The sequence below is a fragment of the Bombyx mori genome, chromosome 6, assembly GCF_030269925.1.
Source record: "Bombyx mori chromosome 6, ASM3026992v2".
In the NCBI taxonomy this organism is placed as follows: domain Eukaryota; kingdom Metazoa; phylum Arthropoda; class Insecta; order Lepidoptera; family Bombycidae; genus Bombyx; species Bombyx mori.
In genome coordinates, this window is record NC_085112.1 from 13,866,594 (window position 1) to 13,884,602 (window position 18,009).

An 18,009-nucleotide genomic window follows, 5' to 3' on the forward strand; every position below is an offset into this window, starting at 1 on the left:
ACTACTGGAGTCCATAGACATCGTGACATGAATACAGGCTCATTTTGAGATATGAGGTCATAGTCTCAATGGTATTGTTTCCCGTCTTTTAAACCGCTACGAATGACTGATTCGCTGCAGAAATAGGCCAAGAGTGAAGGTACCTACCCGTGTGCACTAACTTTATGCTTTACCACAAGTTACTACTTAAACAATAATAAATAATCAGAGCGATCACACGCCGTCCTCTGACCACAAATAAAGATTTTCAGTACTATAGGAACCAGACATACATACATAGGTATGTATACCTAAAACCCAGGCACAGAACAAATAAACCTTTTCGTCACAATGGAAAATAGCCGTAATGAAAATAGAATACTGGTCTAGCAGCCAACTACCCTCTAAAACTAGTTGCTACGTCACCAGGTCAGTCTTATGTGACTTTTCTACGTGGCGTTAGTTTCACCAGTACTTGAAGCCTAAAGCGATACCTAAATTAGTATTCCAATCTAAAGACCCTAGTAAACCAACGCAGTTCCTTCTGATCGTGATCGTCAAATACATTCTAATCCAAGATTTGCACTCTGTCGATCGATATCGCAAACAGGTTGTGCAATTCTGCCTCAAGTCAAGCCTCCCGGGGCTAATGACCATCCGTAATCTAATCTCTCGACCGAACAAACACACGCGAACGCGAGGACACAAATATCTTGTTACAGGCGCACGGCCGTGTTTTCCAACAAAGCCGCAGCGTCGAGGAATTCGCACGCACACAACTCCGAGCCTCGTTTCAGCTTGCACCGCCTTTACCTACATAATTAAAAACGATTTAGGATCATCGTATTTTGATGCGAACTCGCCTCAGCTCAAGCACTGAACCACGCGATCTTCGTGAAGGACGTTCGAATTTAAATATCAACAGTTTCATCAACACGACGGATGTTTTGTTCGAGATGGCGTGTTTTTTTTTTGTTTTTTGTTTTGTAAATTGCATCAAAACGTAGCGTGAACAATCAATTTGCGATCGAAATCTTTCAACAGCACGATCTGATACGGTTAGTAAAGCGCTACCGACTAATTTGAGCAGAGCCGTTTTTAACAATTCGACCAATGGGCTCCTTATCGTTTATCAAGATTTAAAATTGTTAAATTACTTTTATTTTTAGTTTTTAATATCTGTGTAGTCCAGAATGAAAATTTAACACAAACGAATTTCTATCGACTACCCTCCCTACCAGCGTAAACGAAAAGAGATATTCTGCGCGTTACAAATTAATTTTTTTGTAAAATACATGTCTTATTGAAGTTTTGGTGTTATTAACAATAAAAGGTACAATACGACTTTTACCAACTTCACAAATAAGAAGTACCTAATAAATAAATTACCAAACGCAATACAAAGTGGAATGAATCAAAATCTTGCTGTGTGCCAATGATTATGGTCAAATTCCGACCACCAACATCAGTAGCCAACATCAGTACTTGCAAACAACAATATTAATTATAATATAAAACTCCACAAATACTATCATCCGTTTACTAAGTTATAAAACCAAGATTTTACGACACTGGTACTAGTATCAAGGATACAACTGAGAGGAAAAAACAACATATAGGTCAAGTCATGTATTTTAGCAGCAATCATTTTTATTGCATTTTAATGACCGGTATCGAGTACATTATTACAGTGTGAACTCTTAAAACGAGGGTCATCCTAGAGATATTCAAATCAGTCTGTCTGGGAACCCTGTTAAGGCTAGTAATGGAATTTATTGGAGTGGTTAAGAGCAAACTCTGTTATTAATAAAAATAGTATAGAGCATATTTTTTTGCACGATGAGGTATTGTTAGGTTTTCTATTATGTACAAATATGTAATATACATTATCGGTATCACAGAAAAGCTTTGTAAGATCGGATCATTGCACTTGGTTAAAACTAAAAGACATTCTTTAGTTTATTTCAGAAACAGTTCTCCTGTTTTAAATTTTGAAGGGAGAAAGGGATTTTTCAGTAAGAGTTGTCAATTTATTATTTGGTAGAGGATTTTTCAAATTGGCTACTTTTATTTCGACTATAGTGATAAACCTCAGGATACGTGTCGTGTCAAGATTATCAAGCTCTAATTCTAAATATATTCATTGGTAGAGAGGATTTTTCAATTGGGCTACTTTTATTACGTGGTGTTTCAAGAATTACCGCTTTTTACATCGAGCCTTAAGACAAGCTTATAGCGAAAACCTTTTTAAGGTTTCGGTCAAAGCCTTTCGCTATCAAACCACATCGACACAACCATCGGAACAATGATAGTTGAATTAACATGCCACATGGCAGTCGTCTCGTGGGCCAGGTCTAATTATATTATCTATTTATCCTTTTCCGATTTCACAAGTTTCTCATTACGAGGAATGGTCTAAGTATTGTTTTTATGATTATCGAAAATAACTTCCCGGCCCATATACTGTTTAGCATCTAATCGGACCCCTGATCACACATTAAGAATCTCAGAGCTCACTTTAAGTAATTAGGCAGCAGTTTTCATCATTAAACCAGCTTTACTTCCCTCCAAACCGGAATGCGCGATTGCGTTGCTACATAAATGTTATTGCAACTTGTCGCAATCTACCTCTTTTAAATTCCCTGCATAGTTCACCTGCATTGAAGCCTGCAGTCGACGCAAAATCCCTCCCCCCCCCCAAACCAAAAAGCATCTGCAACGCGGCAGATAATTTCCAAATCAATTTTTCGAGATTGCGACCCAGATTCACGAGCAAGTCGTTTGGCAATCATCCAATATATCTCCACTATATGTTACTGGGCAAAAAAAAACTGCACCAACAAACTCGGTTCGCCAAAAAATAAAAAAGATCAGATTAAGGTGGTATTTGTTAATAGAAAAATGGATGCGCATCAAAAATAGCTACAAATATTTCATAGATATTGAAACAACACGTAATTCGTTTCGTGTATTGTGTGCCGTTATCTGCTCCTTTTGCCATTTTTAGGCCTCCTTCAAACGCTACGAAACGAGGCCAGATTAATATCAAACACGCAGTATTGAAGTCTAAATTTATTATTGATTCTCTTGAATTTGACAATGCGTCGGATAAACGAGTGGGCTATGTAAATTTTTTAATAATGTGTAATTGGTATGTAGGTGCATTTTGCATTAGTCAGGATGACATATTTACGTTTTTGTGGTAGAGCCCTCGCCAAATTTAGCCGGCACGTGTAACTGCAAGCCAATTTGTCTATCAATTTGAGAACTACATATAAAATAACTAGCAGTCCTATCTACAGCTTTAGAGCCTCTTCCATTGCTAATAACAGTATCATTAGACAGGCCATTTTCAGAGGCGAAAAGTTATAACTCAACAATCGACAAACTGAAAACGATATTGTTTTGTTAATCCAAGCACATTTTTTTTTATGAATCTTCAAACTAAAATCAAAGGCTAATTCTACAAAGGCATCAGTAAAATTTGTTTCTTTCAATCTCAATTCATTTAAAACAACCGCGTTAGTAATCAACTCCACTCCGCATTCGTCTTGGCTTTCGTCAAATAACTTAAAAGCCCGGCACGTAGAACTCACCTATAGGTCTTCATAACTCCACACAAAAAAGCACTTTTATTGGATACATGTTCGAGATTTGAATCTAAAAATTGTCCAAGAACACTTAAAGCACCGTCGGATGGAAATTCTTTTAAGGCATCTAGAGCACGCTCGTCCAACTCTGCGTGCGCTAGCTTTCCAGTCTTATAAATGTCGTCGAGCTTGGCGGCTACCTGAAAACAGAGAGACAACATTTTAGCACAAATTACATGATAAGCATTTTCTATTACTACATATATAGGTACGCCCGCCCCCTCTAAGTGGTTTCCAAATTCGGACATTGAAACAGTCATGGCCACCGTAAATTGGGATCTTGAAACATGAAGTTTCAATTGTACCAATAGGATGTTCCTATCTGCCCTATAAACTGGACATTATACGCGGCTGAAAAAAAATCACTGGAGTGACAAATACATGCGTAGCGATGTAAATCCTGGTGTGTTCGGGACTGTTTCTGACATCGTTTCAGTCTTATTGAAATAAATTTATTATAAAAGTCTGGTTGCAACGGCCATGTACATAATAGTACAAACGTCTATTGTGAAAAAGAATCACTGTAATTAGGGCCTTGTGACCTTCTCCCTCTATGTGGGGTCGACGCAGCGAATTTTTCTATTTCATTCTCCTTTATCAGCGGTCATCTCAACACTCACTCCTCTTTCTCTCATATCCTCATTCACACTCTCCATCCATGTTTGCTTATTATTAATTATCCATTAGGGCTTTGTGACCAAAGTTAAAAAGATTCCCTAACAAAGTAATGTCCAGGACAAATAGAACACGGGCCCACCCTAGAAAGATGGTTATACTTAAACGTGATAGTCCTTAAATCAGTGATTAACTCAGTGTAACTTGTGTTTATTGCATATTTATAACTAACCCACGCGTGATTTAGGAAAAGCGTCAGTGTAGTTTTCTGTGCGATATTTTTTTTTCGGGATATAAGATGATCTATGTCATTTTACTGATATAACATTATCGGTATAATAAAAATCATGTCAATTCATTGCTTCGTTTCGACTTGAAATCAGGACAAACATAACATCAAACAAAAACACTTTCACCTTTACAGCATTCGTTTGGATTTTAATGATAATAGTCGTTACATGGAATTACTAATAGAAATATCTCGTGCCCAAACTAGATTAGTTCACAGGGAGATATTTAAAACTTCTGTTCCTTGGCTTTAAGATTATTCCAGAGATCACGTCGACGGTATTTCAATATCACATAATTGCGAAGCTCAAAATCTAAATTAGCTTAACTAATAAAGGCGTGTTTGAAGCGCGTATTCTGGTCAATTAGACGCATAGTATTATCACGTATGCACGTGAGGTCACAGGTGCGAGTCACGTACCATTGCTTAAAAAAATCACATCCAGATTCACCCGTAACGTGAAACGTGTTCACAAATGATCGCGATTTTCAAACTATTAACATTGTAATTATTTACATTGTATTGTTAATGGCATTGGCGACTTGTTTTTAAAAGCCTATAAAGTAATTTAAAACTGTAATCAGTAAACTACTCCGGTTTTATGGGTATATTCAGAAAATACAAAAACTTTTATGACCTATTTAAACATACATGTGTGAACGTCTCCTTACGGTCAACGTCGTTTTAGTAGTAAAATTAGTAGTAGTAATTTAGTAGTAGTTCAAGTAGTAGCCGGAGCCTGTAGAAATCACAGTTTAAATACTCTCCTTAAGACAAGTGATTGACGTTCAAATTGCATTGGATGAACCCGCCCACCCGAGACGTGGAAGTATCTTAATAGTATCCTAAGGCAATTGTGTTTTTTCAGAACAGACCGATACTTCTGCAGAAGAATGATACTAGCATCTGCATGGGCATACAATACTATCCTAGACCTAATATAAAATAAAATAAATAGAATGCATTCCAGAATATTCGGTAGCTGTTTCTCAATCAAATCTGTACACTGCATTGCGTGTATTGTGGCAGAGCCGTAAGCACTCTAGTCAAATATTATGTTCATTTTTCCCAACAAGTTTCAAACGATGCATTTATTGGTCTAGTGGCTTACAGCCGTGGTCCGATATAATACAAGGTCCGGGTCGATATCCGAAATTCGGAGATCCAACTGTAGGCACATGTAACAATGGTCCAATTCTTAAACAAGAAACAGGCGAATCCCCAGGCCGTTATTACGAAATGTTTATTTAGGCTCTTTATTTAGTTATTTTCAAATTCTCATTTATTGCACAGATGGAAAAGCGGCCAACTGATGTAAAATGGCTACCGGACGCCTCCACCACTGCATGAAAGCCGCAACCCACCTTGGCACATGAGGTCAGGCTCAATTGTATTGTGAACGTCTTTTCAGCTCTTCAAATCAAAACGCATGATTGGTGTTACCTACTCTCTTGCGAGATTAAAATGCGTGTTTTATTAGTATCAGAAAAGTCTGAATGAAAGTTTTTTATTTTTATTTTATTTTTATTGCTTAGATGGGTGGCGAACTTACGGCCCATCTGATGTTAAGTGTTTACCGGAGGCCATAGACATCTACGACGTAAATGCCTCCACCCACCTTGAGATATGATATCTAAGGTCTCAGTATAGATACAACGGCTGCCCCATCCTTCAAACCGAAACGCATTACTGCTTCACGGCAGAAATAGGCCGGACTACCCGGCCGAAATAACCGTGCGGACTCACAAGAGGTTCTACCACCATTAATTACGCAAATTATAATTTTGTGGGTTTGATTTTCATTATACGATGTTATTCCTTCACCGTGGAAGTCAGACGGTTATCACCTAATGAGATCGTTCACTCAATTATACTAGAAAAAAAACATGTTTTTAGTGGAAATCTGGTATTTTCAGTTGATAAAAATCTTAAAATTTAACAATATATTACGTAAGCGATTTACTTCAAGTCAGACGAGTTGCATCCCGATTGGCAGAAAGTGGTCAAGTTCGTGGATATTAGAACTGCCTCGGGTGCCTAAAGTCAGAGAGCCAGCTGTTTACTGCAAACTATTTTCCTATATAAATAGATGCCTAGAATATTATCAGTTCGTATAATAACGACTTGGCGCTAACTCAACTCACAGACAGGCCGACAGATTGTCTACAACATTGTACGGCTTCTTCGCTTCTGCGGCACTAATTGAACAACAATACCACGTTTATATTCAGGGCATCTGTTTAATAGTACATAATTATTATTATTTTTTATTTATTGCTTAGATGGGTGGACGAGCCACCCATCCACAGCCAGTCTGGTATTAAATGATTACTGGAGCCCATAGACATCTACAACGTAAATGCGCCACCCACCTTGAGATATAAGTTCTAAGGTCTCACGTATAGTTACAACGGCTGCCCCACCCTTCAATCCGAAACGCATTACTGCTTCACGGCAGAAATAGGCAGGATGGTGGTACCTACCCGCGCGGACTCACAAGAGGTCCTACCACCAGTAATTACGCAAATTTTAATTTTGCGGGTTTGATTTTAATTACACGATGTTATTCCTTCACCGTGGAAGTCAATCGTGAACATTTGTTGAGTACGTATTTCATTAGAAAAATTGGTACCAGCCTGGGATTCGAGCACCCGTGCATCGCTCAACACGAATGCACCGGACGACTTATCCCTTAGGCCACGACAACTTCATGTATATGCATTGCACATCCAATAATATTAGAATACAAAATATTTAAAGACATTATACAACTAACATAGAGATACATTAGATGGTTTTTAGTATGTATACCGCACCCCAAACTGCCCCCTCTTGATTAGTGAGTATGGCAAACATCCCCTATATCGCCAACCATCACAAAGTAGTAGTTTTAGTTTGATATTGCTTCCATAGGTTCGTACGAAGTAAAATAAATATACCGGAAACAATTGCAATTTTTTTTTATATGCTCCTTAGTTATTTAAGTTTTTTATATGCTAATCAGTACAGTTCAGTGATTTTATACGCAAAATGCCTTTTAATTTAATGCACAACGACCTGTTATTATTAATCTAATTGTCTTTTTGTTTAAGTACCGTTGAAATAGTGACATTATGTTTACCTAGCAAACGTTAATTATAGATTAGCAAGTTTTTTTAAGTACCGTCCATGCACTTTTGCAGCGCAGCGTACATTCATGTACGTACAGATACAAAGCAAAAGTGGGAAACGTATTGTAGTCTGGCGTTTAAATAGCAACATTGCTAACAGAAATTCTGTTCTCGAATCCCCCACGCCTTTAAGCTTATTGGATTCCACAGACCGTGTAACACGCATTCGACCTCTTGTAGACTTAGAAATGTGTTATTGAAAAGGATGCGCTCGTCTACCTATGTACCTTAAATAGGACGGTTTGTACGTTACAAGAATGAGTTACGAAATCGTCAACTACATCGTGATTGCGGTATTTGTGATGCAGGGTAGTTTAGAAGAGATACCTTGTATAATTCGTAATCATTAGTACTTTATGCGAAAAAATCGATTAGTTATTATAATATATATATAATCGATTTAACGGCCGTCTGGTGTAGTGGTAAGTGACATGGTCACTACACAAGAGGGGTCGCGGGTTCGAATCCCGCCAAGGGAAGATATTTGTATGATAAATATGTCTTTTCCAGGGTTATGGATGTATATTAAAAATATATGTATGTGTATAATGAAAATCTTACATTTATATCCGTTGTCTGGTACCTGTAACACAAGTTATTTACGAACTTATCACGGGACCAGTTAACGTGGCGTGATTTTAAGTAAATATTTATTTATTTATTTATTTTATTTAGTTCATCCAAAATCACGACTTGAAAATATTGTAGACAGTAAGAGTTTAAAACCCGATATTCTTGTTACGTCTTTTGTGAACTACCAACTTTGAAAAAAAAAACTCAATTCATGAATCTGCCATAACTTAACACCTTCAACCTTAATCACTTCCTTCCTTTATGGGGTACTTTATATATTATTGGTATATTATAACACATGGGAAATTAACACTAATATTTATTTTTATGGCCCTAGAAAACATTACTAGTTACTATTGTCCCAAAATATCAATAAAAAAATTCTACAAAAGATAACAGATACTAGTCAGTCACACAAGATTCTTAAATCTAAAGCAGTTAATAGCTGTAGCTATTATAGAATAACAGATATTGGACTAAAAACCTCATAATTGCTAAATACATTTTTATCATTCAAACCGTCAGCCTACCGAGCCACATCACGAGTTCAGTGAAAGATCGCTTCCATTTCTCGTTTCCACATTCAGTGAATTAAAATGCGAACTTACAGAGGGTTTTTTTTTATCTTTAACACAATTTTGGTCGTTTCCAACTACCTACATGTATCGTGGTCATGGCTATCAACGAGTCGTGAAAGTCTTAAGTTAATACCAGCCATACTATAAAGCGTTATATGAGCTTTTTCGTCTCGACAAATAAATTTAAGCCCTCGGCATATTTTAACTACTTTTGCCAGACTACAAACAAAAAGTGGTTCTGAATTCTTGCCATATGTTTTTCGATACGACATCCAATTAACTTATTTCAGTTTTTTTTTCCTTCGTACGCTGCTAGCCTTAGAGTTCTATGCCAGCGTATCCATCCGAGCGTATCTCGGGGCACAAACCGGAGGTTTTGCTAACACTGGCACTAGCAAGGGCAGTGCTTCGCAGAAACTACCACCGGATCGAAAACGCGACCCACTGAGAAGATCCAGCGAGAAACTCAGTGTGCTCTATCTATGGGTTAATTTACTCGCCGAACCCTTCGTCGCGAGCAACGGGTTTGACGAGGATACTTCAGTAACGAATTTTTTTACACAAGTACAAATAAAAGCAGTACTTTTCTATTTATTAACTACTAGCTTTACTCGTCCGCTTCGCTGGGCATTTAAAATTAACATTATTATTTCTCACCCCCCCACAAAGATTCTCATCATTAACGCCCCCGCAACTGGTGAAGGGAGTCCAACACTCATATAAATATTAGCCTATCCATTAAGTACATGTATTTTCTACATGGATACCAAGTTTCAAGTCAATCGGATGCATAGTTCAGTAGTTATAACGGAACATCCGTAAAAACCACTGCAGATTTATATATTAGTATAGACATTGTAAACGTTTGGCATAGCTCAAGATCGAAATTCAGACCTTTCTAAGTTACAAGTCATCAGAATTACAAAATGAGATCTCCGTCAAAAACACAATTTATATCTCGACATTTGATTGTTCTTATTGCCTTTGGTGGTGACGTCATGTGAAGCGCACCACTATCCGAAATGATGACCACGACTACGAAGAGTGCAAACGACTGAGAAGTAAGTATTTATTGCCTTTGAGGATAGACTAGCACACGGCTTACCTGGTGGTAAGTGGTGAACGATAGCCATAGGTCTTTGATACCCATAAGACACAAAAATTACAAATTTGTAATGATAGCGTGCATGTTTCCGGCATCCCATTTGGAGTCTAGTGACGCCGTATGCATTTAAGAAATACTCAATTTCGGTTTTTCCAAAAACTTCTACACGATATACGACATTACAAAAAAAAAATAGTGCTGGCACTAAGACTACAATAAGAGGGACAAAGAGCTGGAAAAAACATGGGGTATTGTTATGGAGCTCAATACGAATGATGATACTGAAGTTTCTAGACGAGTTAAAAACTGCCTGATGAATGACCTCACGGTCCACCTGGTGCTAAGCGGTTACCGAAGCCCATACATGAACAACGCAAATGCCGTCTCCCACCTTGAGATAAGAGTTAAGTTTTTTATAGTACAAGGGTTGTCCCACCCTTCGAACCGAAGCGCATTACTTGCTTCACGGCAAAAACAGACAGGGTGGTGGTATCTCCCCGAGCGCGCTCACATGGCTCGTACCGGAATTTGTACGTGCATTTTTATTTATATACATTTTTTTGTTTAGGAAAAGAAAACTACGATTACGTGGCCATCCTGATAGAAAGCGGTAGATACTTTGCGTGTAGTAAAAATGAAAAAAAAAAGCAGTCGGCGTCACTTTGTAAATCAAATTGATCCTTCTGGAAATAAAAATAAATTGCAAAAATGTTCCAAAAATGGCATTACGCGTCAAAAAAAATTATGATGCGCGAGTAATGACAGCCTAACACACACACATATGTACTGTACATGCGTGTATGTCATAATCAATAAACTATATTCATCAGAGATAGTCGCAAAATGCCGCGGGTGTTAATTTGCATAGTTAAATAGAATAAAGACAATCTTATAATATAGAAAGAGAAAGATATATAGTCGGTTTCGATTGGTATTTAAAACTGGCTAAGATCTCAAACAAAAGCACTAATGAAACTAAAAATAAACAAGCAAGAGTACTCGTAATGTATTCCGCAATGTCGTCTTTTGATTCGATACAGAGCAATTACACGCAGCATGCACTTTCGTTAAGGCGAACTCCCTTTATATTGAATACTAGCTGACCCGGCAGACTTCGTAGTGCCTCAATCGCTAAATAAAATACCTAAACTTTTGTATAAAATAAACTTAAAACAAACAAAAGGAATCCGCCCGACGGGGGACACATCAAAGGGAAAACAAAATTGTTATTTTTCTTTAATTCCGAACATTTTCATATTTATCTACCTTTTAAACCTTCTCTAGACTTCCACAAATAATTGAAGACCAAAATTTGCCAAATCGGTCCAGCCGTTTTCGAGTTTTAGCGAGACCAACGAACAGCAATTCATTTTTATTTTTTATTTTTTTTTATTGCTTAGATGGGTGGACGAGCTCACAGTCCACCTAGTGTTAAGTGGTTACTGGAGCCCATGGACATCTACAACGTAAATGTGCCACCAACCTTGAGATATAAGTTCAGAAATAGGCAGGGCGGTGGTACCTACCCGCGCGGACTCACAAGCGGTCCTACCACCAGTATATATAGATAGATAGATTATGTACAGTTCTCGATCAAAACTGGTAAAAATTTGCTTGCCGTTCAAACACAGTAGAAGTGACCTTTAGAAGAATTCTCCCTCATTATGGGATAGGCAAAATCCAGTACAAGTTTATATGTGTGGAGGTGAGGAGGGAACTCCTTAAAAAGACCGACAAAAAGATGAACTCTCTTAAAGAGGATATGCAAGAGAAGGGTGGTGTGAGTGCAGAGATGTCGTATCATAGGCCTGAATGGAAAAAGAGGACATGCTGCACTGACCCCATTTGGTAGGAATAAGGGCAAGAACTAAAAGATATGTTGGTCTTAGGGTCGTCTTTTTTTGTATCGAGTTTCAAATCCATGCTAAAAAATATGTGAAAATTCATTTCAGCTACCGCAAGACAACTTGGATAGCACTCAGCCACCTTGCCACATGAGATCATTTATTCTCTATTGCATTGAAAAATTGTGTATGCCTTCAAACCTGAACCCTTGACCGCATCGCAGCAGAAAAGACGTTATGATACCAGCAATAGTGAAATTTACATAGATGGACGAGCTCACGGCCCACCTGGTGTTAAGTGGTTGCTGGAGCCCATAGACATCTACAACGTAAATGCCGTCACACACCTTGAGATACGAGTTCTAATGTCTCCGTTTTTAAAGTACAACGGATACCCTACCCTTCGAACCGAAACGCATTACTGCTTCAGGGCAGAAATAGACAGGGGGGTGGTTCCTATGTACTCATGCGGTCTCACAAGACGTCCTACCACCAGTAAATAAATACACCACATTTTTTTGTTGTCCAAATTCGTGAAAGAAAGAAATTTGTGTGATTTATTTTATGTTCGATGTACGTCTAAAATCGTGATTAAAATATAAGTCATCATATCAATATTTAAATTGATATTATTATTATATAACAAACCACTACAAACACCACGTTGTAATCTTATTGGAAATATAAGTAGTTCTTATAAATAATTAACATTTTGCATCTAACGGCCGCGATTCAAATAGTGAGTAGGTCTTATTCATTTCAATTTAAAAAATATTTTAAATAAATCACTTGATGTACTCGTCCAGTCAAATTTTTGCTGTAAATATTATTTATACAATTATGTATCGGTGTACATCTTAATAAAAACGATAAAAAACGTCAAACAGAAGCTGTGAAACAGTACATACATATATGTGTGTATATCGTTAATGTTTTTAATAAATAATAAGGCACTTTGGAACTTGTAGGCAGAGCCATTGTAAATCGCAACTCTTAGCAGTTGTATAAGAGATAATAGGCACTTAGTTCTCTGCAATATATAAGTACACTTGACAACATATTTATCAAACAGCAGACCCCGTCCAGGTGACAACACCTAGCCAGAGGTCACGGTATCAAGGAAAATTGCAAAGATAATGGAATGATGAATTATCGTACAAACCAACACCGCTAGATGGCAGTGTACTCTGCGGAGTTCCAAAACCGCCTGTTTTTTAACGATTTCTAGATAATGAACGATGATTGCTAGTCGGACAAAAGCTTCTTGACAATGTTTACATACGTTTATCTTGTACTCGGGTTTATTTAAATAATCTTTATTTCTATTGGCATAAAGCGCATTTTGAATTTTAACAAAGCGAAAAAAAAAACACGACTGACGAATTTTAATTTGATAACCAAGAGGAGTTTCGTTCAAAAGGTTATGAGCATAAATTTAAAATTGCAACCTTAGCGCACCGAGACAACCACTGCAAAACTGAAACTTATCACGAGGCCATAAAAAATAAAACAGACTGATGACCGTCTTCATACGATATTGATTCCGAGAATAATTCCACGATTAGATTCAAATCGGCGATTAAAATGATTACGTACAAAATTTTGGAAGACATTTCAGCCTATGTCCTTTCATTGAGAATTGAAATGTCGCTGTGCGAGTGATTTTTTTTCAGTAGGTATTTAATGTTTAATACAAATTTGCAAATGGCCTGATTTACAAGGTGAGCGACAGTTCATAACTGAATATTTCAACTAGGTCCGGTTCGCGTTTATGGGTGCAGATACGTACGAAAATTACTATAAAGTAAAAGTAAGAGATGGCGCGAAAAACTGCGAAGGACGCCCAGACAGACAAAAGTGGTCGCGCCAACGCGTGTTCTCTGTAGTATTTTGGTAGAAATCATTACTTTATCACACAAGGAAGACACATAAAAAAAAAACTTTTAGTTTCTGATCGTGATCATAGAAGCAACAAATTGACTAATTATATGGTTTTTGGGAGTTATATTCGCGCTATGGTTCCCTTTTTTTGAAAATCAAACTGTTCTAGTTTTAAGTACGCCAATGATTTTGATAATGGCAATCCATCGCCCGCCATACTTATTACGCGTTGACGTCACAGCGCGTCGTGAACGCGCTATTTCAGAAACATGCATTATGTATTCATTACAAATGAAAAATTAAGCAAGTATTCATACGAGTAATTTTGGTTTTAAAAAATATGGAAGCACTCAAGACAAACTTGTTGGAAAGGTCATGTTACTAAAGTGGTCTTTCATATAAGACATAAGGTTGAAATTACCATGCCATTGTCAAATTCCAAATTCTTATTAGTTTTCCTTTAATGAGTAAGTCATGAATGATTATGTGATCTCGAATTCTTATAGGAATCCCAGAGAGAATTAAAGTATCAAGAAATTATACAGTAACCATTCTAATAAGAATGCAATCTCACAATGCATTGTATTTTTTATGTGGTAATTATGTTTTTGAAACATATGTATTTGATTATTATTGAAAACTAGTATTATTGTAATTCTGTCAAATGAAATGAAGGGCAATAATGTTTTAAAGAAGAAGTAAGTAAGTTTCATTCTTGTAGCACGCATGAAATATAAAAATCTTAATTTAGGATTTTTATATTCAAAGTTAACATTTATATTCTAACAATTTTTTGTAACTTTATACATATGGCTATTATTTAAAAATAATCATATTTTACTTTAAGCAAGATTTCTTTAAAAAAAAATTGATATTAAGTTTTACCGTCTAGTCACACTGATAACTTTGAATGGTGATCTCATGATTTGTAAAATACTTATTTATTTGTTTTTGGGCTGAAATAAATTACAAAACTGTCTCACCTTAGGATCCAAGCCATACTCAATAAGTTTGTGGTAATCTTCTGTCCGGCCAACATCAGAATCCTTCCCAGCTACCTCATCATAGGATATTTCTCCATTGCCCTCCGCCATTCTGCACATGTACCATCATAATCACACACTGAACATGCACAATTCAATTTACAATTTACTTTAGAAAGTTTTGCAACTTTTGTGGAATACACTAAGATGGGATTTTTCATATATCGCCTACAGATGATGTCATACGGATGCGATTCAAGGAAGCCACGTGTGTGACCGACGCCGACTATATTTTATATCATTTAAAACTTTTCATTTCACGTTGCTATACAAATTTATAAAATGAATGATAATTACCTTTATTTTACAATTTTTGTAATTTTGTAACAAAATGACAATTCTCTAATCGTCCGAAAAACAAAAAAACAAAAGATGTTCAAACATATGAAACAGTGAAACAATAAGATTGTGCACTCCTCATTCCATCCGGGTGAAGGCGAATTTCAAAAAGCGAATGCGCGGGTTATTGAATTTCTATGATTAGAGATGAACACAATTTTGGGCCTAAAAACCGAAAAACTTAGTTAATACAAAAAAACTAAAACACAACTAAACATTACACTATAGTGATGCGAATTCCGGCGGTCAATGACCGAAATAACACCGTACAGTAAACTGACAGCTCTATAGAAACTATTACACAAATCACTGTACGAGTAATCACTTTTCAACACTAAATACAGTCTTTCTACAGAATAATCTAACACTTAAAACTTTCCGCGCATGAAACTTTGGCGAATGCAAAATTGCAATAAGTTAAGAGTGCAACTGCATTGCACCCGATAAGAACCGGCCGGCGCGCGCCTTCCTTTCTAAACAGAATCCGTTTGGGTTCACTATAGAGTATCTCCAAAGGTAAAAAACACTTTATTACACAATCACTGAATGCCAGAATCTGTAAGTAACACTGTAGACTAATATAATTACCTATTAATTTTGCTAGTTGTGGCCGAGACAGATATGGCGGCACCGCGGTCCGCGCGACGTCAACGTGACCGCCAATACCTACGGGGTTCTCATAACGAGGCGCGTTCGCGGGATATGCAACGAGGAGTGCATTCAAACTTTTAAGGCCACTAAAATTTGCACAATGAATTCTGTTGATAAATTTCTAATCTCTCTGTTATAAACCTAATGACAGCCGCAATGACCGATAATGTATTTTTTATTATTGCACAGAGAGTTTTTGCAATGGTTGTGAATAATTTTGAATGTGAAAGAGCGCGGCGCGTCGCGCAAGGCTGCCGGCCGCGAGGTGAGACAGGCTAGCGGCAAGACGGCGTCGAGTGAGAAGCCGAGAACGAAGGGGGGAGGGTGTTGCAACCGCCGGTGCAGGCGTGCAGCAGCAACGCCGCACTGAGCTCGCCTGCATACTTGCATACATACACACACTTGCAAACCCTCTGACCTTCGGTACTTATAATCGATTCACTGACAGTCAGCCTTTGTTATTGCAATAATTTAAATTTTAGCACCTCATCCCTACTGGAAACTAGATCATTATTAAATGTCCATAAAACGTCATAGAATATTATCTAATTAGAATTTCAAATAAAGGATCAAAATTATTGTAATTTAATGTAAATGTAATGCTAACACATTCCAATTCACATACTAACTACTAAGACTTCTTATCATTTTACATATTGCTTTAAAAATACTAATAAGTAAAAGATAAGTAATCAATGTTTCTATCAAGTTTCAAAGGAAAAAATCCCAATTTATAAAAAAAAAAAACAATCTCTGTTATCCGTAAAAGATCACACGGTCACTAATCGACATTCTCCAGTAGTAAAACAAGGTTCATTACTCTTTCATATGGAAACGACGGGATAAAAGAGTTAATCGCAATAACCCCTTACTTTAAATTCGCTTACACCTGCTGATCATCGAAGCCCTAAGTATGTATTCGCAACACGTACACACAAGTATTTAAAACTGGCCTTCATGTGTGTATGTGTAAGTAAGAAACCTGGATCTGTAGTGGTCGCATTATGTGGGTAGATAGGTAGGGCGACTACTGCGAATGTCTCGTTTTCGAAAATGACCCTTAAGCAATCAATATTATGAATTCTAAGGGATGCAAGGTAAGATGCTTAAAATTGTGTGAATCTCCGTTTCTTCCTTTGTTGACAAAGAAAGCCTGGGCGTAGTGTCTTGTACAGCACGACAGACTCACTTCCTTTCTCACATTTTCATTATATCAATAGCGTTAAACTACACAAGTAAAACGAATACACATTGCGTTTCCGGTGCATAAAGAAAAGATTTCCCTTGCTCAGTTTATACCTATGCATTGAAATTAAAATCTTTAATAAGAAACGACAGCAGTTTTCAATAAAATCGTTATTATTTGTAACATTGAAAACCGACATTGACTTTATTCATAACATCTCTATTCTATCCAAAAATTTTGTTCGTCGTTATTTGATGTTGTCAGTTTTAAATTAACAGCCAGTTTTATAAATTAAGTTTCACTTTAGTAAAAAAAAGTTTGTATTTCATCGAATGGTTTCTTGTCCAATGTTTTTAGATCTGAGTAAATCGGTTAATGCCATTTCATTCACATGATTCATCTGTGCAAAAACCATTACTCACCGATGTTCGTTCAGGACCTTAGAAATAGCGCGAAATATCCGTCACGGGCACACACATCTATAAATAACCATTTTGCAAACGCACAGCACAGCAAGCCCGCTCAGCTTGCCGCGTCGTGAACTACATTCGCGATAAGGTACCTACTTTATGTGTATTTTAAATACGTCAACAGTTCATTGACCCTCGTTTCGCAGCGTACGTTGCTGAATTTATTGTGTCTGTAGATTTGTGGGTCACCGTACTGAGTGACGTCAAAATTGGGGCCCAGACGTCGATGACGTCACCTCGTCGAATCGCCGGTGTTTCTAGTTCTATTTGATTATTTGAATAAAAATATGAAACACTTATGAATATGTAATAATGTTGTCCCTAATCTAAGTTGACTCGCTAGGCGTAATATCGTCTATAATATGTGCCGAGGTCGTTGCTATTTGTTTATTTTTTTCCAATTCAAGGGCGCCTCGTGCTGGACACGTTCTAACGCTAATTCGATTTTGATCATTATTGTATGCATTTCTCTTTGAAACAATTTTAAAATAACAATCGATTACGAGAATTCAACTCCTTGATATGTAATTAAATCGTCTGATTCTTGTCTGCGATTGTCGAGGTTCCCGACCTTTGCAAAATGCGCGGCGCGTCGCATGTTCAATAGACCACTTTTTTTTTTTCTGTAGGCGCGTC

The 18,009-nt window shown here is 37.1% G+C and overlaps 1 protein-coding gene across 21 annotated transcripts in view; it reads right to left on the reverse strand.

Annotated features, from left to right (window-relative positions):
* The window catches only part of LOC101735454 (heterogeneous nuclear ribonucleoprotein Q), a 34,324-nt gene extending 16,859 nt beyond the window's left edge, over nucleotides 1-17,465 (reverse strand). For 11 of the 21 annotated variants that reach the window (XM_038011414.2, XM_062669167.1, XM_038011412.2 and 8 more), the window contains exons 1-4: nucleotides 15,655-16,342; nucleotides 15,025-15,231; nucleotides 14,668-14,779; nucleotides 3,576-3,769 (exon numbers count right to left, since the gene is read on the reverse strand). In XM_038011414.2, coding sequence (XP_037867342.1) covers nucleotides 3,576-3,769; nucleotides 14,668-14,778 — 305 coding nt within the window. In that variant the 5' untranslated portion in view covers nucleotide 14,779; nucleotides 15,025-15,231; nucleotides 15,655-16,342. Of the gene's footprint in view, nucleotides 1-3,575; nucleotides 3,770-14,667; nucleotides 14,780-15,024; nucleotides 15,232-15,336; nucleotides 15,583-15,654; nucleotides 16,343-17,325 lie in introns of those variants that run through there. The other 10 variants (XM_062669160.1, XM_062669169.1, XM_062669162.1 and 7 more) reach the window with 4 other exon arrangements.
* Between the last annotated feature and the right edge of the window lie 544 nt (nucleotides 17,466-18,009).